Genomic DNA, 23342 nt, shown 5'->3' with positions numbered 1-23342 from the left:
TTCTTCAGCCTAACTTTATTTTCCATTGTATTTTCTAGGGATTTGGAATGCCAATGTTCTAAAATCTGATGAAGACATTATACAAATTTGGAACTCTGTTCTTTAGAGCTCAAGGCCTATATACTGTGATAGCTAATATTAAAACCACATTTTGATGTGATTTGGTTTGATTTTTAACCAAATGATTAAAGTCATTTCCTTTTTGTAATGACAGAGAAGAGGAGCTTCTGAATGAAACAAATATTGGCCAATCAGTCAACTCAGAAAGGCTGACCTGCAAATCATTTATTTTCTCTGTCCTTGACAGTCCTAATACAGGTTTTTTTTTCTTGAATAGGGAGAAGCTTTTAAATTAAGACTATACAGTTCTACGTATGTTTTCAGAAAACATTGAATGAAAACAAAACTTTTTAACTTTATTTTTCTGCTGTACAACTTCAAAATGTTTTAACATTTGCCTTTTTATGTTTTAGAAGCTAGCCATTTTTATTAAATTTATGCCTGTCAGCCATTGACCAGCAGCGATGCTAATCAGCAAGCCATCCTGGTTGTAGAAGTGTTGTTAAACACACTGAATATGACTAGCAGTATGGTACACTTCTAGATCTTCTCTGACCATTGAGAGCAGAGCAGTCTTACAACAGATGTTAGAAGTCAGATGTGTACATCTCTGCCAAAAAGTCAGATTCTGAAAAGGAAAAAAAACAGATTTTATACTTCTGAGAAGATTTATTTTTATTTATAATGGGGCATAAGAATAAGAGATGTCCATGAAGCCACTTTTCCAACAGATGCTGTGTAACATTCATTTTATATAGCACTAGGGGAACACACAAACAGCACATTTTCTATTGGTACTTGTTCTGTGCATTTTTAGCAACTTATACCAGCAAATAAAATATTCTCAGTAAAATAAACCAGTGGTTCTACAGTAATCTATTTGCTGTTTCTACTACCTATTTCACTCCCCATCAGACCTGAGGTACAAAAGCAGCAACTTTCTTATAAAGCATAAATCACAAAGGGAAAAAGTCGGGGGTGCGGGTGGGACATGAGCGGGACAGGACACTTACATTTTCAAAGCAATTTTAACTGTATCATAGAGAAGTGTTTATCTTTCCATGCCGTAAATATCCTTTTGTGCTATTTTTGTAAATTAATTTTGCCAATTAGATTTATTGTATGTGCTGCATAGAAATTGTGTTTAGATGGTGACGTTTTAAGCTTACAATGGAATACAGCTACAGTCTCAGTGTTAACTGTGCATTAATAAGAGTAATTACTACATGATCTTTACGCAGTTCAATCCAAAAAGTAATAAGCTGAATTATTGTTCTAAGAAATTTTCCATGGTGTTCAGTGATCTGGTCTTTTATTCTGCTTAAATATTACAATTCTTCCTGGTAGCTGCTAGTGTAGTTAAAGGATTTTTTCTTCACTTGTTGTGAGCGTAGCTCCAGCTAATAAGAACATCTGTTAAAATTAGGCCAAATTAATAATCTCTTTTTTCCTCTTTTGGGGGGGAATTTGAATGTAAGAAACTCAGAAGCAGATCTTAACTCATATTTGATAAATCCACTATAGAAGTGCTTTTATATAACAACTGCAAAACAACTGTAGTATTCTCTCTTTAAAAGGTCCTTTAATGAATTTAAATTATATTTAATGCATATCTGTTGAAACTTAAAAATTTAACATCAAATAATGCTACTTTCATTTAGCATTAGAGACTTACCTCTAATATTTGTACTAGTCTCAAAATTATGATTACTAAAAACATTTGACCCTCTAATTCAGCCATTCCTTTAATGTAGCTGTTTAGAAATTTTAAAGTTGCTAAAGTCACTGGGCTGGTGCTTCAGGACAAAGTGCAAGTTCTCTTGAAAAAGTGGTAAAAATTTATTGCAAGTAGCCCTTCAGTTTGATGGACAGAATCATACTGTTGTTGGTTTGAACCCAACATAGGCAAGTCTTGCGCCCCACCACCCTTCAGATGAAAAACTGAAATGTCATTGATCATTACAGAATTCTATAAAACAAAAGCTGTTTGCAAGCAAGTTACCTCCAATGGGTTTCCAGTTTAGTTTTCAAAAAGTAGGGTTTTTTTAAATGTGTCTCCTTGATTGGTTTTGCTAGTAATTCTGTAAATTGTACATTTACAACTGAGGGTTTTTTTCCTTTTGTACAATTTAAAACTGATGCTTCACTTTTCCTTTAATAAACTCCTCAAAATCATATGTCCAGTAGAGTCCTTTCCACAAAAGCATTTCAAACTAGTGCTTTCTCTTCCGTTTGCCTTCCATTTTAAAAAGTCTTATAGTGAAGCTTGAAAAGCTGGATTCATTGCACTTGTCATGATTACTTATGTTACTGCATGCCCAACATTTCTAGGAAAATATATTTTCTTTCTCAGTGAAAACAAAAAATGTTTATGGTCCCTCTGTATCACAGATGCGGAATTTGGGCATAGTATTGCTCTGGAACATTCTGTATTACAGTTTTCACAGGAAGTCTTCCAATATTAAAAGCCAGATCACATAGCAATATCGTAAGAAACCTTTTTTAGGTAATAGTTAAGTAGTCCATTGTTCTTCCAGAGTTTTCCATATTTATTCCATTTTTAAGTTATTTGGTTCAATTCTTTATTAATTTTGACTGATTGACTACATTTTTATCCTGTCTTAACTTTTGACTATCCGCAGTTAGGTTATAATTATTTTTTTCCTCTAAAGGTATTGTGGCTTATTTATGGACTTTATGGCGCCCCAAACTGGATACAATGTTCTTGGAGCATTCTGATGCAGAGTATAGGAATGATTTTCATGCTCTTCATTATATTTTTGTTGATAGTGCCAGGAGTTGTATTTCCTTTTTTGAGGGACTAGGAGAATAGCAGGAGTAGCATCAGAGGTTGGTTCATGTTCAGCTGGCGATTTTCCACTATCCGTAGATATTCTTCATGCAGATTCCTGCCAAGTATAATTCCTCCCAGCCCATATTTACACCTTGATTCAGCCAGCATTGTATTTATCCAATCCCTTTTTTGTAGAGCAAATGGCCTGTATGCCATTAAAAAAGTACCAGTTTCAACAGTCAATTGATTCATTTTAGAATTGTCTTTTTTAAAAAAAGATTTTTCTATAAATAATTGTGTATAATTGAACAAAAGTTACTGCTCAGTGGAGCTTTTCTGTAATGCTAATGCTACATCTTTCTAATCTCCAGGCAATGCTTTGCTCAATTTTTTACCTTCAAAAGTGGTAATTTTAACACCTATACATTTATATGATGTGATAGTGAATTATGTATCTTTAGAAATGGCTCACCCTATATCATGGCATAAAGACAAGATTATCTCACAGTCACATTCTTACTTTTGTATCCTAGTTTGTATTAACATAGCCTACCATAGTTTCTGGTTTCCATGTTAGCCAAGATAGGACTATTATGCCTGTCATAATAGGCATTATTGTGGACTTGGTTACCATGTTTGTCATTAGATTGTTACTGTTATTACTGTTACATTGTTTTATCAACATAATTCCCAGTATCACCCGTGTTCATGCCTACTCCACTACAGCAACAGCTATGTTGACTGCATTCATCAGTGGTATCCCCTATCCTGATACTGCAAGATTTTGTAAACTAAAACCAACTAGATGTTCAAACTAAATGCAGAGTTTAGGAATGCTGCCTTATTGTTCATGATATCTTAATTGAATTTCTTATCTTCCTCTATTTGCTCTCCCATATTTGTGATGCAGATAAATCATGATGAAAATAATGAATTGCTTACCTGTGGTACATCCATATTGAACCATCAACTTTCCAGCTCTAAATTTCGTTTCCTAGGACCAGAGTGATAGTCCAAGAATTGAGACGTCAGTGTGATCTAGCTTTTGAGGAAATTCTGGCAAAATTTTTGCAGCATTAGTTTGCGTACACACAAACCATCATTTAGTACAGTATGAATTCATATAGTAGTTCAGTAACTAGTTACAAACAAGCAATTTCTTGTTCTGTTCATTGGTTACCCTTTTGAAAAATAAGATTCCCTATTCTTCACATGTTGAAATAAATAGCATTTCAATGCCTATGTGAAAGTGAAATCAAGTGAAGTTGTGATCTGAAGTGTGTCCAAACTCCACATTTCAAGAGCTGGTAGTAAATGAGATTGTTTTCACTGGAGGAGCAAACCTCTGGTGTTTATGATGTAACATTCACCTATTTTTACAAAAGGGTTCCAGTATTCTGTAATTACTGTTTACTTCTTGCCCAGTGTCTAAAGATCTGAGATTCTACTGCTGTAGCATAGGAATTTTGCCAAAATTGCGAATTCTATGAATTTACAGAAAAAATGCTTGAATGGTAAGTACCGTACATCGTACTGGTTGGAAATTCTAGTTTTGTTCATATCTGGAGGATTACCAGGTTGGAAAAGTTATTGTTGAGTAAATATTCATTGTCACTGCCAACTGTTAATTTAGAAACTTAACAAATGACAAGAGTTTGTTTATATTTTTGTCTCCAAGAGAAATAAGAAACTTAACTAGATTCTCTCCTTCATATGATATGTTCAAATTGGACTATAAAAACACTGAGTATTTTAGTCAATATAACTTCAGCAAGAATTTAGTTTAAAGGCTGAAAATGATGCTGTCAGCAATGATGAAAGGTAGGTAACAGTTACTGTATTTTCTGTTGAAAAAGACTGCCGTTGTAATTATTTTCTTTGTTCGGTTTTCTTTTTTAAACATATTATTTATTTAATATATAAAATACAAAGAAAAATAGCCATTTCTTAGCCATTTCTATAATGATAAATCTATCTAATCAACAAAACAAAGTCAAAAATTTTTTTCGTCACAACCACTAAATCCAGAAGTGATAACCAAGTGGAAAAAAAGAAAATATATTCTCCTCTTGAATACAATGATCAATTTAACCATTCCTGCTTTATCTTCCTTGTTATGGAAATAGTGTGTATTTTATTTGCACCTAATAATCATGAACTATCACCATTTTTATTAACAAGATTCACTGCATTCTTTCAGATTCTTTGGCCTTATAGGGAAAAATACTTTTTTCCCACCATTTTTAAAATGCTAAACTTTTCTTTAAACATCTTTCTAAAATAAAAACTTTCTAATGCAACTTTTTCTTTAACTTCTTAACGTACAGGTTTGAACTTCAGGATTAAATTTAGATCCCTCCCTTCATAGTATCCTTATAAAAAAAATTCTTTTATAAACATCCTTTTTAAAACGTAATTTTTAACTTTCTCTTAACAAATATTCTCAAATACATTTTCAATAACATTTTGCATACTTTTAAGTTATTTAAGGGGTGTGTGTGTGTGTGTGTATACACATATACATACACATGTAGTGCGTGTGTGTATATATATATATAATTTGAAAATTACATTTTCAAATTTTGGATTAAGACTTAATTACAAATTTTCAGCTAGTTGTAAAGTTTGATAACTTTCCACATGTTTGCATCTCTAAAGTAGTTTGATAAGTTTTTTCAATCATCCTTGGACACAGCTGGTCAACAATGGTGGGTTTTATTTAGAGAATTTTCAAATCTATCTCTAATAATTTGCTCTTCCACCTTGACTCCTCTTCGGTCAAAAAATAGCTTTTTTTGGTAAGTCATTTAGGAATTGCTAGCAGTTCAGAAATCATAAAAATCAGAGTTTTAGCTACCCACAGCAAAGCAGACCAAGCTACACGTTACTACAATGATAAACTAAAATCACAGCTTTCAGTATGTTCTTGTTTTGCTCCACACTTCATTACTTTGGCTTGCCTTAGCAGCCTTCTTCCTTGTTTAACACTAAAGAAATTCCCAAAATGGTGCAGGTCTTCAAAAAGGTGTACCAGGCTGTGACTAAAGAGAGCCTCTTTTAACTCCTTATAGGTGATTAAGAAATGAAAAGCACAATTTACTGTCCATTTGAAAGACAAATTTCAAAATAGTGGCTTCTTCAATGACAAGTAGATTGCAGCCCTTCTCTCTCTCCCCCCCCCCCCCATCAGCATTTGGCATGCACGGGCTTCAAAGCGTAGCTCCCAAGATTGCTTGCAGAGCACAGCTGTATCAGAAGCTTTTGAAGGGTAATTCCTAGACTCTCCCTGATCTAGGTGGGTCATAAAAACTAAAGGAATGCCAGTCCCTTCAGTTAGTAGTTGAAGGAAGAGCTACATCCCTGGGGAAAACCCTTCCTGAGGGTATATTCAGCTGGCCATCAGAAGTCATTCTTTGTTTTCAATCCATAAGATATATATTGAAAAATGATGGGCAATCACTCAGATCAGTTTGGAGGAAGAATATATTTTGTTTTCTTTGTTTTTAATGCTGTTTTAGATTATGGTTCTGCACTAACTGCCCCAAAGATCTTAAATCATGGATAGTGTGCTTTAATTTTATTCTAATTTTGATATAATTACAAAAAGTATTGAAAATTTCAAATTCCGTAAATTTTACTCCAACATATCTGGAAGTCACCAGTATAGGGAAGAGTGAATAAAAAAGCATAACAGATTTATTTTGAGAAGGAGGTATAATTACACTTTCTATAATTAATACCTTAAGTGCTGGTTCAGGGCAGAAAGATGGAATATGAATTGAATAAAGTATACAATTTGGACAACTAATTCAGACTTTCATGCCATTTCTGTTGCCTGCCAATTATGCAAATCTTTTCCAGCTGATTAAAAGAGGAACAATTTGAGTCCAGAAAGGCCTTGTGAGCTCTTACATCAATTTTATAGCAATTCTGTCCTGTCTTGTCTGTGTTCGCATGATATACTGAACCATAAATTAGCCTGGCATATTATGTGAGCCTTGAAATCTGGTTTAACTAAGCAATATCTAGTGTATCATGAAAATATAATATTTGATATTTTGATGAATGAATCGTAGTTGATTCAGTAAGTCTTAGTCAATTCCAAAGTGTCTATTTTTTGTGCTGGAGCTATAATTTTGATCTAGTTGTAATAACATTCACTAACTGCATCAGTCTGAATTATTCTGTTCTTTTAATATTGTTTTGTCATCAGATGCTGATCAATAAAATAGTAGTAGTAGTAGTAGTAGTTGGAAGAGACTTTGGAGGTCTTCTAGTCTAACTCCCTGCTCAGGCAGGAAACCCTATACCATTTCAGACAAATGGTTGTCCAGTCTCTTCTTAAAAACTTCCAGTGTTGGAGCATTCAAAACTTCTGGAGTCAGGTTGTTCCACTGATGAATTGTTGTGTCAGGAAAGTTCTAGATTGCTTCTCTCTTTGATTAGTTTCTATTCATTGCTTCTTGTCCTGCCTTCAGGTGCTTTGGAGAATAGCTCGACTTCCTCTTCTTTGTGGCAACCCCTGAGATATTGGAACACTGCTATCATATCAGATTAGTTTAATGCAGCTTGAATGAGATAGCTATACTGGCAGGTGGTTTAATTATCCCATTTTCATTAAAACATCTGTGGTAAATACTAGTATTTTTTAAAATTCTAGATACGTCTTTCATCTGCATAAAATACATTTTAATAGACTTGTTGGCTTTGGGATATTGTGTTGTGTTTTCAATTGTGAGAATTCCTCATTCCTTTCTTACATGATTGTGTTTTAACTGGTTCCTAACTCTGATCTACAATAGCAATGAAGACATTGATAAGATGGGCCTTAAAAATGCCATATATACATACTAAGGTCCTTTACATCACAAAGAAGCAAAATTGTTGCATATTCACGTACGTGTGGAAATGGTCAAGAGCATTAAAATATCTGCACACACCTTGTCTTAATAATTCAGATTCTTTTTTTTACAGTGCAAAAACCTCTCTTAAATAGCCATAGTGAATACCCATTTGTATAGCTCTTCTCTAAAATGTTTATAATAGACATTTTCTGTAGTTCTTCTAATACTTAAAGAAAACTTTGGAAAAGATTACTGTAATAGTGGTCTTGTATCTTGTGTTCAAAGCACTTTGCTCATTTCCTGACCATTTCCACGTGTGTGAATGTGCAACAATTCTTTTTTGAACAGATTTTGTTGCCTTGAGAGATCTGTTCTATCCATTCTTGAACATAATTTTAACATCTGAGATGGTGGCTTCCAGGGGTGACACACTATTTGTGAATTTGGGCCACTGGGATCTGATGAGAGTGTCACTTGTGTACCCGCCTTTTTATACAGCGGCTTCCCTGTCTGAACTGCTTGATTCTGGCAGGCTTGTTAGTGGTGTTCCTCAGGCTTATGGGGAACTTTGGCCTGCCTTTGCTTTGACTAGAGTTGAGGGTAGCTCGGGAGTTAATGGCAAACATAGACCTGCCCCAAGTTGTTGACAGCCTGACTCACAAAGAGGTCATACATGGTTTGGATTTGGGAGATGTCATTAGTCATACAGCTGAAAGTCTGTTAGTTTTGGAGTTTTCTGTGGCTGCCCCCCCCCCCCAATCATTCATGGTCTTTTTTGCACTTGCTGAGGAGGTTGGAAACAAGAGGCATAGTCTATTACTTCTCTTCCTCAAAGTCCAGTTTCCTTCCTTGTTGAGAAGGCAACAAGAGATTCAGCCCTAGGCCTTTGTTTTGCAGGCTGCCACAAGGTTCAGCTTCTTCCTTGCTCCCATTTAACATACATATATAATCACTGGATGAGGTCATCTGTTGGCATTTTTTTCATTTTTCCCCCCAAAATGTTTTGCTTTCTGATAAATGTTTGCTGTATATGATAGACCCCTTCAAACTGAACACAAATACAATTTCAGAATGACTGTACCATGTAGGAATCTTGAGAAATGTGAAATTAATTTTTAATGACTATAATGTATTGAATCACAATGTTATTAACACGCTGCATGAGTTCGGCAGGGCTAAATTTTGCTACTAATTTTCATTTGTACTCTGTGTCAGATACATCTTACTGCAGTGTCCAACAATAGCCAGCACTAGTGGATTCCAGTTGTCCTTATACCATTTTTCTATTGTAGCAATGTCCTGGTGAAACATTTCACCACGTTTGTCGCTAACTGCACCTAGATTTGTGGGAAAGAAGTCCAAATGTGAATGCAGAAAATGAATCTTCAGTGATATGTTGCATTTCATGGTTTTGTATACTGTAAGAAGTTTGTCAACCAGCTGAACGTATTTTGGTACTCTGTAGTTGCCAAGAAAATTCTATATTTTGTGATGAGCACCCAAAACCTGTAAAATACATCCCAAAGTGTTCAGGGAACACAATCTTAGTTGTCCAGTGTTATCAGTTATACATCTCTGTCCTCTGCCATCCTCTGTCCAGGCAGCCCATCCAAGTAATGAGATAGAAGTGTTTTTCTAATGCATGGAGACTATCCAGGTTTGGATGGGAAAGAATCAGCTTTGGCTTTGTATTGGGTACACAATCTGGACGCTGTCACGGAGGACGTATTTCCTGTTCAAGGAACAGGTTGCAGCTGACCATGAAAGACTTCACAAATATAATTGTTGGATGCATCCATTCCTATATTTTTTTTAATCCCATTTATATCCCACCCTTCTCCGAAGACTCAGGGCGGCTTACAATCTAAGAAGCACAAATCAATGTGCTTAGCAATAGCCTTCATTCTATGTATTGCCTGCTTATTAGGGTTTTCAGGGCCCCCCAAGCAGCATTTTTACAAAGTCAGCTTATTGCCCCCAACAATCTGGGTCCATCACACATATCTTAAGTTACCTCCCAATTGTACAGCTGCAACACACTGTTCATGGGACTGCCCTTAAAAGTGCTCCAAAATGCAGTGGCTCCATAGTACACACACAACACTGCTGTTACATGATCCACACTGGCTACCATTAAGCCTCGGTGCAATTCAACGTGCTGATTTTCACCATAAAGTCCTATAAATATAGGCCAGGCTTGCGGACTGCCTGTCCCCATTGGTTTGTACCCATCCTTCCAGATATGGCAGAGTGGGCATCTTACAGGTCTGTGATGAAGCAGTATTGCAAGGTGGGGCTTACTGTCCTCAGTAAGTTTCTTGAGAGCAAGAAGAAAGCAGGTTGAAAGCCATAAGTGTAGGCGGCTTAAATTGGTAAGAATCCTATGTGAATACATAAACACTATGAGACTATTTCTGATTTACCAGATAACAGCACGATAAAATTGTATATCATCTGTTGTCTCAGCTGACAACCATCTTGACCTGTTACGTATCAGATAGGATTATTCATGGAGACATCTCTGACAGCATATTCTAGAGAAGCAAAGAATCTTCAGACTTCTAAACAGAAATCTGAATTACAGACATATTTGGAGGCTTATGTCAAGTAGCACAACATACTTTAAAAGCCTGTGTTGAATGCAAGACTGGTGTTTTCTTTCTAATTCATATTCTGCTTTTCAATTATTTTTTCCAATAGCCCTTAAAATAATTCTTGATATTTTCCTTAAAGTATTATGTTTTATTTCACAATATACTTCTGTTTTAGTGAATCTGTGAATGTGTGTTCAATCTTAATCATGTCAACTTAAATATAAGCCCTTCTAATGAACTAAAATCTTACAGAACCTCATTCTCTATACATTTTTCTCACAGAAATATCCTAAACTATTACAGGATCTGAATCAATAAATATGGCAGGTGTGCACCGATTTTCTTCCACTGATTTTAGGTTAACTTGAAGCAGATTCAGAGTGGCATGTTGGCATGCTTTTTCCAGGGATTGGATTGTCTCTTGCTTGCCAGCACTTCCAAATCACGGCAAATGCGAAATCGAGTTGTTGAAGGTTGAATAATGTCATCTATAAATCCTGTTAACACATTTCAGAATAGTTTATTTCAGTTGCTGTTTGCTATATATGTCTACCGACTTTTGTTCGTAATCCTGCAGTGATCAATCCTTCTGAATTATGGACTAATAAATATAAAGAATATTTTTATAACAAAAAATAAGTTATTCCTCAATTATTTGGTATTCAGTGTCATAACAATAAATAAGAAAATGTGCTTGGAATTTTAATTTTTAATATTAAAATTTAATATACTTAATTTCAATTAAATAACATGCAGGCATAGGACTTACCATTTCCTCCCTAAAAGTATAATTGGATAATTACTTCCTATAATTGGAAGAGAGATAATTTAAACTATTCAATTTCTTCTCTCTCCAAATCTGAAAGAGCAACACTGAAAATAGCTTTTCCTTTATACATATGTAGACCTTTTTCAAACCTCTAAGAAGGACATCATGAATCCAAATTCAATTTGGGTTGTATCATCTGTTTTACTAACAGATCAGTTTAAGCAGACTACTGGAGTCAGGATTAGGCTATAACTGATGCATACTCCTAGCTAAAACCATTATTCAAGTGCATGATTGTTATGGTACTTATGATCTATGAACACATTTATTAAATCAAATTTCTGAATATCTTCTAGTCATATAGGTTTTAGGAAAGCTTGTTGCTCTCCATATGCTGGCTAATTTATACAGCCAAATATTGAAGCAGCATATAAACTGGAGTATTAATTACTGTTCTCCCTACAATAGCCCTTGAAGGAAGGTATAAAAAATTGCCCAACGGCTAGAGTATGCCTCTGGGGAGAAGGGTCTGTTGAATACAGGCTGATCATATTACTTTTTTTTGAATGAATGAATAAGGTTCTACCTTACAACTCCTTGCTTGACAACTATCAAGGCAATACTGACTGACTACATTCAGCTGCTATTATCAGACCAATATGGTCTGTCTATTCATTCTGATTCCATTACCATAAACTAAATTGTAACTTGTTTCTGTTAACTTGTTGAATTCTGGTCTGTGTCTGTAATAAAGCAAGTAAGAAGCATTAGTTAAAAGTTCTGATTAATTAGGCAATATCAGGAGTTCATTTGGAACATTCTAGAAAAAAGTCTGATTTCAGTGGTTAGAGGTGCCCAGTATTCTCCAGAGTCAGAACTCAAAAGCACACTGCAATATCAGCATCATTCAACTTAACTACAATGTTACTTGATAATCAGCAAAACAATTTGTCATATGTATCATTCTGAAGCAGAGGTTTTTCGAACATATTTCTGCTTTCTGTATTATAAGACTGCCAAGGCAGACATAGCTTGAGTTCAACAGAAGTACATCCGGAAATGGCTCCAATAAAGGGATTAATTTTTCCAGCCCTGTCCCAACATTCTACAGATATCTGAGCCAGGAACATTTTCATACACAGAAAGGTGAATATCCTAGCAACATTGGGTCAGGTAATAAGCACTGCTCTTTTATACATACTGCTTCTTCATAAGTCATATAATTTACAAATGAAGCCAATAGTTTACTCAAGTCAAAAACATACTGTAAAGTTTGTAGTAATTTACTTTATAATAAAAGTGGTTTCCTGGTCGTGATATTTGAAATCAACAAAATTAATGTGCAGTTTGAAAACACTGGCCAACATTACTTTCTTGAGGATAAACTGCTGTAGGCATGTGAGATTAATGTATTTTTAACTGCCTAGTTCAATTATTTTGATCAGATCTTTTATGGACAAAGCAACTGCTCAAGGGTTAATTTCAACTAAACCCATTTTTGTTTTCAGCATGCAACACAAGCAATCTTGTTAGAATTCTTACCCATCTGCTACATGCTATCTCTTCCTAATCACTATCTGAAAGATAAAGATCATATAAACCTAGGCCATCGTCGTATTGATTTCTAACACTGTTGCATCATATACATGGAAAAGGGAGTAGATACCTAACATCCTATGACACATGGAATAACTCTAATATAGGTCAATCCTATGAAATATTGCTGGTAGTTAAGTTCCCTGGGATTTCTGCATCCAGCTATATTATTAAGGAGAAGCCATCACAAGCCTTCAATAGAGGATTGTCAAATGATAAATGTTAAGCTAAGAAAAGGTAGTTAAAAAGCAGCCATTATAAGAATCGGATCTTGTTCACTAAAGAAAAAGATGGTTAATAAATTTGAGTGCAAATTCAACTTCAAAATTTTCAAATTTTCAGTAAAATTCTTAAAAATACATACCTCTGATTGCAGCGGGAAATGGATTTGCAAACTTTTCTATATATTCTGCTTCTGCATGTTCCCCCTTTCCTCTAAAAATGATCTGGACAGCTCCCTAAGGTAACACACAATAATATAAAATTACTAAAATTCAACTTCTTGAAGTCTTTAATCCCACATGCAAAGCAGAAAAGTTGTTTGAGTGTGAAAGGGAAAAGAGACAATTGATGCAATAGAAATTGCTATAAGACTGCAGGAAAACATATCTACCTTAGCACCCATTACTGCTACCTCTGCTGTTGGCCAAGCATAATTTGCATCTCCTCGTAGATGCTTTGAACTCATGACATCATAGGCCCCACCATAAGCCTAGAACAAGAAATAGGTTAATAGTCACAAACTGCTATGATTTAACCCTTATGTTTTATGCCTGGTACAAATATATAAAACAGATTCTTATGAACACACACACATAAATAGTATGAGACTATTTCCACTAATATCTATTCAAATATTGCTTATCCTTTTGAGGTCGGTAAAATGAGGACCCATATTGGTGGGGGCAATATGCTGATTCTGTAAACTGCTTAGAGAAGGCTGTAAAGCACTGAAGCAGTATATAAGTAACTGCTATTGCTAGTATTATGTTAATTTCTCTCATTATTTACCCCAATATTCTGAAATGCATTCATCTTTCATTCCTGTATTCATAAAGGAGAAATTTCATTTACAAGGTACTGATACATTTGACATATTGTAATTATGAAGGAAGCACTATACAGAACAATATTCAGAACAATGGCTACATTAGTCATAAAATAAGTCAATATTTAGTAGGCTTAAGATTATAACTAAGATCCTGTTGCATGAAACCCATGAATTATAATTAGGAAGCACAGTTCCCTGACATAGCCTTGAAATTACAGAAATGTGGTGGGATGAAACCCACAAATGGAACACACAGCTAGAGGGATTTAAATTATTTAAAAGAAACAGACCAAATAAAAGAGAAGGTGGAGTTGCTCTCTATATAAGAAATAACTACATCTCTACAGAAATAGAGCACAACAATGATGAAAATGCATTTGGGTCAATATAAAAGGGGGGGAGGAAATGACATTGCCATAGGTCTATACTATAGGCCACCCAACCAACCAGAGGTAGTAATAGATGAACTTTTTGCTAGTCAGTTAGCTAAGGTATGTAGGAAGCACATTACAATAGTAATTACCTTGACATCAACTGGGAAGCAAACTCTGCACCAAGTGGAAGATCAAACATTCCTGAAAAACCTAGCAGACAACTTTGTCTCCCAAAATGTAGAGAAGGAACTAGGGGATCAGCCATATTGGACTTAATTCTCACTAACAAAGATGAAACAATAGGTGTTGAAACCACAGGAGCCTTGTGGGGGGGGAAGTGATCATGCAATATTGGAATTCAACATTATGCAAGCACAAGCAATAGAATACAGTCAAACTAGAGCCTTGGACTTTAAGAGAGCTAATTTCAACAAACTTAGAGAGCTTGGGAACAATTCCATGCATGAGAATCCTCAAGGGGAAAACAACTCAAGAAACTTGGAAAATGTTGAAAAGTGAGATTATAAAAGCCCAGTCTAGCACAATACCAACGAAGAAGAAAAATAACAGCTCTCAAAAGAAACCAGCATGGCTGCATAAAGAACTCTGATAAATTGAAAAATAAAAAGGACAAGTATAAACAGTGGAAAAAGGGGCACACAACTAAGGCAGAATATCAGCAAATAGCCCGAGCCTGCAAAGATGAAGTGAGGAAAGCTAAGGCTCAAAATGAACTAAGACTTGCGACAAAAATCAAAAATAACAAAAAAAGCTTCTTTCAACATGTAAAAAACAAGAAAAATGTTAAGGAAATGATTGGTCCATTAATGGGGGAAAGTGGCAAGAAGGTGACAAACAACAGGGAGAAAGCAAAACTACTCAACTCGTTTTTTGCATCCATATTTACACAAAGGGAAAAAGCAGTCCAACCTATCAAAAACAGTACCATAAAAAACAGATTAGAAACACAAGCTAAGAAAGGCAAGAAAATGGTAAGTGAGCACCTGTCCACCCTAGATGAGTTCAAATCACTGGGACCAGATGGACTACACCCCAAAGTTCTGAAGGAAATGGCAGATGTGATCTCAGAACCACTGAACTATATCTTTCAAAGATCCTGGAGCACTGGGGAACTACCAGAAGACTGGAAAGGAGCTGATGTAGTTCCCATCTTCAAAAAAGGGAAAAAAATGGATCCAAGAAACTACATACCTATCAGCCTGACCTCAACACCTGGGAAGATCTTGGAAAAAATAAGCAACGAAACAGCAAACACCTAGAGGCAAACAAAGTCATTACCAAAAGCCAACATACAGTAAGTTTGTCAAAAAACAGATCATGCCAGACAAATCTTATTGCATTCTTTGACCAGATGACAAAATTAGTGAACCAGAGGAATTCTGTGGATATAAATTACTTGAACTTCAGTAAGGCATTTTATAAAGTAGACCACAACCTACTACTTGATAAGAAAGACAAATATGGGTTAGACAGCATCACCACCATATGGATTCGTAGCTGGCTGACCGCCTGTACTCAGAATGTCGGCCTCAATGGAACTGCATCTACATGGAAGGAAGTGTGTAGTGGGTGCCCCAGGACTCTGTTCTGGGACCAGTGCTCTTCAACATCTTCACCAATGATTTGCATGAGGGGATAGATAGGGAACTGTTCAAATTTGCAAATGACACCAAGCTGGCAGGAATAGCTAACACTCCAGAAGATAGGCTTAAGATACAGAAGAATTTTGACAGACTTGAACATTGGGCACTATCTAACAAAATGAAATTCAATGGTAAAAAAGGCAAGAAAAACCAAATGCACAGGGATAGTATAGGCCAGGTGATACCTTGCTCAATAGTAGCAACTGTGAGAGGGATCTTGGGAGTCCTAGTGGACAATCAGTTAAATATGAGTCAGCAGTGTGCTGCAGCTGCCAAAAAAGCCAACACAGTGCTACACTGCATTAACAGAGGGATAGAATCAAGATGACGTGAAGTATTAATACCACTTTTCAATGCCTTGATAAGGCCATACTTGGAATACTGCAACCAGTTTTGGTCATCACAATATAAAAAAAAAGGTTGAGACTCTAGAAAGAGTACAGAGAAGAGCAACAAAGATGATTAGGGGATTGGAGGCCAAAACATAAGGAACGTTTGCTGGAACTGGATATGTCTAGTTTAATGAAGAGAAGGACGAGGGGTGACATGATAGCAGTGTTCCAATATCACAGGGGCTGCCACATAGAAGAGGGAATCAAGCTATTCTCCAAAGCACTTGAAAGCAGGACAAGAAGCAACGGATGGAAACTAACCAAAGAGAGAAGCAACCTAGAACTATGGAGAAATTTCCAGACAGTTAGAACAATTAACCTGTCAGGACCCACCCCAATCCACGTCTTAGGGAAACAAAAACTCTTGGAGTCAGTTCTAGTCCACAATGAATTTTTACTAGGACATGCTTGGTTGTGGGAATACAAGACAGGACTTGGTATTGTTTTACAAATTGAAACTTTATAGTTCCTGGTTCAACCCCCCTCCCCTCAACCCCATTTGGTCAGCCCCCCATCATTTTACTTCGTGTCATCCCTTTCGTGGGAAAAAGGGAACTTCGAATCTTTATGGTTATTGCCTTCTTCCTTTACAGATTCAAATGGAGACACAGGCCAGATGCCCTAACCCTCCCCTTTGTTCCCCCAGTTCAAAAGGTTTCCCTTGGTCTTTGAAATAACCTAAGGCAGGCTGAATCCACATGCGCTCCTCCTTCCTCGGGAGATTTTTATTTTTTATTTTAATTCCATTTATATCCCGCCCTTCTCCGAAGACTCAGGGCGGCTTACAAGCTTAGCAGAATCCATGGGGGGGATGCTTTAAACATACATTTATGAATGTGATATAAATGGATTCTGACATAACCAGTGGAACAACCTGCCTCCAGAAGCTATGAATGCTCCAACACTGGAGTTTTTAAGAAGAGACTGGACAGATTTGTCTAACGTGGTATAGGGCAGGCATCACAAACTGCAGGCCCATGGGCCAGATGCATCATACTGAAACTGCGCCCACCCCATTGCCAGCAATGGGGGAAAAGTCACATAACATCGCGAGTTTGACATGCCTGGTATAGGGTTTCCTGCCTGAGCAGGGGGTTGGACTAGATGACTCCAAGGTCCCTTCCAACATCATCATCATTAATAATAATAATAATAATAATAATAATAATAATAATAATAATAATAATTAGAAGAAGAAGAAGAAGAAGAAGAAGAAGAAGAAGAAGAAGAAGAAGAAGAAGAAGAAGAAGAAGAGCCGCCACAAGGAAGGTTTTTTTTTGAATGCTCTAATGCTCCCACATACAATATTTTTGAGATAGATTAAGTACTTTATTAAAATAGAATATATATAATAGTTTCTGCACATGGCAGATATGAATAAGTAAATGCTGGTTTTACAGCTAAACATTTTTGTAGATTTTGTCAATTTTCAGTTCCTTGCAGCTTATATCCGAGTCAGTTTTTTATTTGTTCTTATTTTTACCATTATAACATTAGAATTTAACTGAATGTTTTCAACAACTATTGGGCACTTCTCAGTTTATTTATCTCTGATCTCTCTCTTCCTACCACAAAAGTTCCTAAATAGCCTTTTGTAAGATCTTAACTTTTCTGTCATACTTCAAGAAATTATCTGTTCATTATAAGTTCTTACTCTCCATACAGGTCTAGTATTCTGTCTTGGAGACGGAGCATGGTATCAGATGAAAGAACTGAAGTACCTGCAGATTTGAGAATGTGCAGTGAGGGGGTGACTATTCCAGATCCTGCCTAAGAGGTCACCTCTAGAATGTTCTAATAAAGCTCTATTGGGCACAACAATAATATATGCAAGTAGACAGATAACCAAAGAACAATCTGCCCTAATTATGTTAACATATTCTCACAAAGATACAGCAGATAGCAATAAATAAAATACATCTTTAAATCACATTTTATTGGATGCTTTTAATCTTTATATCACCCAACTTTGTAGTGAGTTGGGCGGTCAAATACACAAATAACCTACCTTCCTCGTGATAACAGTGATTTTTGGCACAGTTGCTTCTGCAAAAGCAAAAAGCAACTTTGCACCATGACGTATAATTCCCCCATATTCCTGAGCAGTTCCTAGAAACAACAGGAGTTGAAGTCACAGCTATTATTCAACTTACTATAACATAAATGGAATGCATAATTGCATTTCTACACTTTTATACAAGATTAACAGATCTACACTCAACAGATAAGTTTTTTGTGCAGCTCTTTTAATCTAGGATTCAACAGTGACATGTTTGTTCAATAAACATTATTGTTATTAAAATTCTGGGGTGGGTGACCTGCTTCCCTCTTAAATTAATTTTTGCAGCTTTAGTATTTCCGTCTCCTACTTCTTTGAATTAGAAAACATGCAAAATTAACATAAATCTAAAATTGGTTAGTATAGTAAAATATCCTGCCAGAAATTCTTAGTGTTGCTGGTTACAATATAGATTAGGGTTCTGACGAAGAACTGGATGAGACACAAAAATAAAAGCAATTAGCAAGTCTTTATTAAATAATTCTAGATATTTACATAGGACAGTTCCTCCCTGTACACTGATGAGGAAGAGAACTCTCCCATGTAGGTATCCAGAATTATTTTAAGAGCTTTCTTAATTGCTTTTATTCTGGTCTTTTTTGCCATTCTGTCTATAGTATCCAAACTTCCAGCAACTACAGTCAGCACCATTTAACATTAGCTATGTGCATGGCTTTGTCCCACCCACACTGGTCCTTCTCCATGTCCACAGGGGCCTTTTCCTCTGCCAAAATTGATTAAATAAAGGCCCTTGTCACTTAACCTCCCTTAACAAAAATACCTATTTCCACTGCCTCATAAAAAGAGGTGGAACCATGGAGTCCAGTCTCTATTCTTCTGCCTTATTAAAAACATGCCAATAATAAAAAGAAAAGTTATATACTGGTACTCATTTTTTACTAGTTTATAAAGTTAGAACAGAATTCTGCATATAAGGCCTTCATAAAATACAGTACATAGATAATCTCTGACATACAATTATTATTAAATTAATTCTTTCCATATAATGAGAAATGGCAGTTCAGAAGAATTAAGAGGCAAATCCTTTTGTATTATGAATGTAGAAAATTTCACATTGCTCCAACAAAGAATAAATATGCTTCTTATAATTTTAAAAATATAAAACTTTTATCTCTGCAATTACAAGAAAAGGTAAATATATTTCTTAAAATGCAAGACTCTTCCAATTAAATCAATTAGATAACAAGGGGTATGCAGAACAATGTACCTGGTAAAAATCCAGGCACATCTACAAATGTGATTAGAGGAATATTGAAAGCATCACAGAAGCGAACGAAACGGGCTCCTTTCACAGAAGAATTTATATCCAAGCAGCCTAATTTTAAAAAAGAAGGGAAATATTGTAAAATATAATTTCAGAGTATTTTAAAAATGCCATGTGTCAGTGATCCTGGCACAAAATTGCTTCTTTACAAAAATGCTTAAGCAATGAGCCTAGTGAGTAGCATACACATTTTTAACAACTATTTGAATAAACAAACTTGTACACCCAGCCTTTTAAATTTTAGGTGTATAATATGTAAACAAATATTCCCTATTACAGAAGAAAACACTAAGTAGTACTAATCTTTTATCCTGGAATTTTAATTATATATGCATTTATTCAAATTTGTTACAGCTGCCCAACCTCAATGGACTCAGTATTATCAATGCTAAATATCAATATTTCCCGCTATAAGACATTATATCAGCTTTCTGGCTCTAGTTCAAGTGCATAAGTTTTGTATTCATATATTTTTTGGTAGTTTTAGCCATTACTATGTATTCAGATGAAATGATTGAAATGTTGACCCTAATATAATTGGAGGCTAGTCCTATGATTCATTTGCAAATAATTAGGTTTATCAGTGTTTGGGTTCTGAACACACATTCTCTGCTACCAAAGTTAAACCAATAAAATATATTTGGCAGAAGAAACAGCTAGCTATTACTATTTATTGTGTATGAATAAAATAATTTATTAAGAAACTCGAAGGTTCTAAAGTGTACACTTGTACTAAAGTGTCACTATTTGTCTGCTTCAGTAATATATTGGTAGTTCTCACTTAACAGCTGCTTTTTTAGCAATTTTCACAATTACAACAGTAATGAAAAAGTAACTTTAGGACTAATACTCGCATTTACAACCTTCACAAGCAAAGGAAAGCTGGAGTAAGGTCATAAGTACAATTGCTATTTCACTTAATCACTGAATGAGGACTACCTATAGTTCAATATTATATTGATATAAATGTCAAATGTCAAGAGTACTTAGAAAAGATCATTAAATGAAAATACAAAGCAATTTCTGTACATGAAATGCAAAACATATGTACATATGTAAAATATTGAACCAACCATGAGCTATTGCAAAAAAAACACCTTGGGGAGGATTATTTTAAGGATAATTTGTGTTAGAAGAAATTCAAGACACCTAAAACACAACTATGAAAATCTGATAGAAGTTAACATTATCAATTTTTTAAAAAGACTTGGTTAAAGAAGACCATCTTCACTCCTTTCCTATATGAAGAAAGAATAGGTGCTGAGCACAAGTTCCAAGATATTTCGGGAGTAATTTCCTATCCAGCTTGCAGAAATTGAAGTTTTCTAACTTCATTTCTTAGAAAGACAGAGCTGCCAGGATCATACCTGAAGCTACTTTAGGCTGGTTACCAACTATTCCAACAGTTCTTCCATTCATTCTAGCAAATCCAACAATCAGATTTCTGGCATAGGAAGGCATGATTTCAAAGAATTCCCTCTCATCAACAACCTGCATAAATTAGATTCAAATATTCAGCAAAATAATGAAATGTGCTCTTACAGATATCAGAACCAAGAAAAAAGATTATAAGAAAAAAGATTTTAAAAATATTTTTCAACTGTTCTCAGTGTTTCTCTACACATTACTACAAGCAAACCTTTATAAAATCAATCCTTAAATTTCTGACAGATGTTACTTTGATAATTATTTCATAATGTATTTAATCATCTCTATTTTAAATATTTCTAGCAATTTAAAATTCCTGTAACTTTTAAAACACTGAAAAATATAGCAGTGGATTAAATTACCTTGTTCCTCCATACTAACAGAGTTCTATTGAAAGGTATGATGATTGTTATCAAAATAGTGTTAGCTCTTAGCAACTGCTAATTTGTCTTCAACTAGTCTTGTAGATCTTCCACTATGATTGAGTTCATTCACCTTACTGCTGGTGATCCTTTTTTTCCTTTTCTTTCCACCTTCCCCAGTATTATAGACTTCTCAAGAGAGCTAAGTCTTCAGATAATGTGTCCAAAATGCAATAATTTGATCCTTGTGACTTGCAACCTTGAGAACTCTGGACTGATTTTTCTAGGATCCATTTGTTTGCTTTCTTGACCATTTCATGATATTCTCTTCTCCATTACCAAATTTCATGATTTTTTGAGAGAGTATTCAAGGAACAAAAGTGAGCTTTAGCAAATCTGAATAGGAAGCAGAGGAAAAAATGGGGGAAATTGTACAATTGTTAAATTTAAATTTTGTGGCGATCATTATGCTTCCATTTTTTATACCAAGTAATGCTTTAAGTATATAGGGAAATTAGCTAGAAATATGTCATCTATAGCCCACATTTCTTGGAGAAATAAAATATCAATACTGCAAAATGGAGACAACTAAATTCTTTATTTTATAGCCAGGATTACAAGAAAGAATGGATACTGAATCATTATCTTAGAAGATACAGATGGTACCCAGTACCCCAACTAGGTAATCAGGCCTTGGGGTCTCAGGGAACTGGAGACATTCTTATATGGCTCCATTTTAGTATATATTTATACTCTCTATGTAATTTGTATAGTTCAGATTTTAGTAGTTTTATTTTTAATGATGATTTTTATAACAATTTATATATTTATTGGTTTTCTTGACTGTTGTATGTCATCCACTTTCTGTGAGCTTCGGAATCACATATAAGAAATAAACTAATAATCTGATCTGGTTAAAACTCTGGGATCCCCAATTATGGAAGGTAATAATATATTAGGAATTTCCTTTGTAACAACAGAGACCTGAAAGAAGCATGAGCTTACAAATGGAACTGCCTCAATTATTGTAGAGTTTGATGCCCTTTGAAATTGGAAAGTAGCCCAATTTATTTCTATAGGAACATCCAAAATTGAAGAATAAGGCGGGTGGGTCCAACAAGATTGAAGAGATTCCATAACATGGATTATTGAAATATCTATCTCTTCAGCATCATCACAAAGGAAAAAAAGTTTCTTAATCATTTGGTAAAGCCCAATTTGCTCCATTCAACTCATCTCACGAGAAAAAGTGTCATAAAGTTTTAGGTGATACAAGGTCAAAGTGGCTCAGTTGTGGCAACAACTACTAGCAAAGTTCCCATAAGTCTATAAAGCTTTTGTAAAATAATCTGTTCCTCACACCTGGGCAGAGATCCAAAGACATTGATAAATAAATTTCACTGGTATCAAACTTGCCATTCTACATATCAGTTGGTTGATATAAGGACCTGGCTCAGTCAAGGACACTTAAGGAGAGAAGGCAGTGATGTTAGTAACAGGCTTATTATCTGGATGCAACAGGCTTATTATTTGGATGTTTACGCAGTCCAGAAGTAACAATTAAACGAAGGGAAATAATTTAAAGAGGGCAAATTCTGAGATACAGTTGACTGACTGTAAGTCAACAGGATCCACTTACTGCTAGGCAAGCTTGGGAGCCAGTCTATGCTGTGTCAGGCAGTGTTTTGTTTGTTGTAAATTTCTCTCCAATCAGCATTAAAGGATGATTCTTAATTAAGTGTTCTAAGAGAGAAATGAAAAGTTTTCCCATCCCTTTATCAATAACCATGCCTCAAGCATGTTCTCTTCAGTTACATTTACGTAAAAAGTTTTAATTTTTTAAAAATGTTGAAGAAAGATCAACAAGCAGATTCCACCCCTCAAAAGGGATATGTTCATTTAATATGTTATCATTTAAATACTATGGAATTTACTAAATCTTCATATGCACTTTAATATAGACATTCTATATATCACACATGCAGTAAAATCAAGACAGAAGCATAACTTATTTATATCACATAGTAATTATCAGATATAATTTATACTACCAGTTCATTTGAAAAGACA

The 23342-nt window shown here is 35.1% G+C and overlaps 2 protein-coding genes across 7 annotated transcripts in view; one reads left to right on the top strand and one right to left on the bottom strand.

Moving 5' to 3' along the window:
* Positions 1-2235, top strand: part of STAG1 (STAG1 cohesin complex component) — a 180078-nt gene extending 177843 nt beyond the window's left edge. For all 3 annotated transcript variants that reach the window (XM_083363714.1, XM_083363716.1, XM_083363715.1), the window contains one exon: positions 39-2235. In XM_083363714.1, coding sequence (XP_083219840.1) covers positions 39-62 — 24 coding nt within the window. In that variant the 3' untranslated portion in view covers positions 63-2235. The remainder of the gene's footprint in view (positions 1-38) is intronic.
* Positions 2236-8797: 6562 nt separating this feature from the next.
* PCCB (propionyl-CoA carboxylase subunit beta) overlaps positions 8798-23342 on the bottom strand; it is a 28612-nt gene continuing 14067 nt past the window's right edge. For 3 of the 4 annotated variants that reach the window (XM_083364722.1, XM_083364723.1, XM_083364725.1), the window contains 6 exons: positions 20850-20973; positions 19426-19533; positions 18147-18247; positions 13271-13369; positions 13022-13115; positions 8798-10789 (listed from right to left, as the gene is read on the bottom strand). In XM_083364722.1, the coding sequence (XP_083220848.1) occupies positions 10668-10789; positions 13022-13115; positions 13271-13369; positions 18147-18247; positions 19426-19533; positions 20850-20973 (648 nt within the window). In that variant the 3' untranslated portion in view covers positions 8798-10667. Of the gene's footprint in view, positions 10790-13021; positions 13116-13270; positions 13370-14365; positions 15359-18146; positions 18248-19425; positions 19534-20849; positions 20974-23342 lie in introns of those variants that run through there. The other variant, XM_083364724.1, reaches the window with a different exon arrangement.

This window comes from Vipera ursinii (assembly GCF_947247035.1).
Source record: "Vipera ursinii genome assembly, chromosome: 5".
Classification (NCBI taxonomy): domain Eukaryota; kingdom Metazoa; phylum Chordata; class Lepidosauria; order Squamata; family Viperidae; genus Vipera; species Vipera ursinii.
This window is presented reverse-complemented; position numbering and strand designations above follow the sequence as displayed.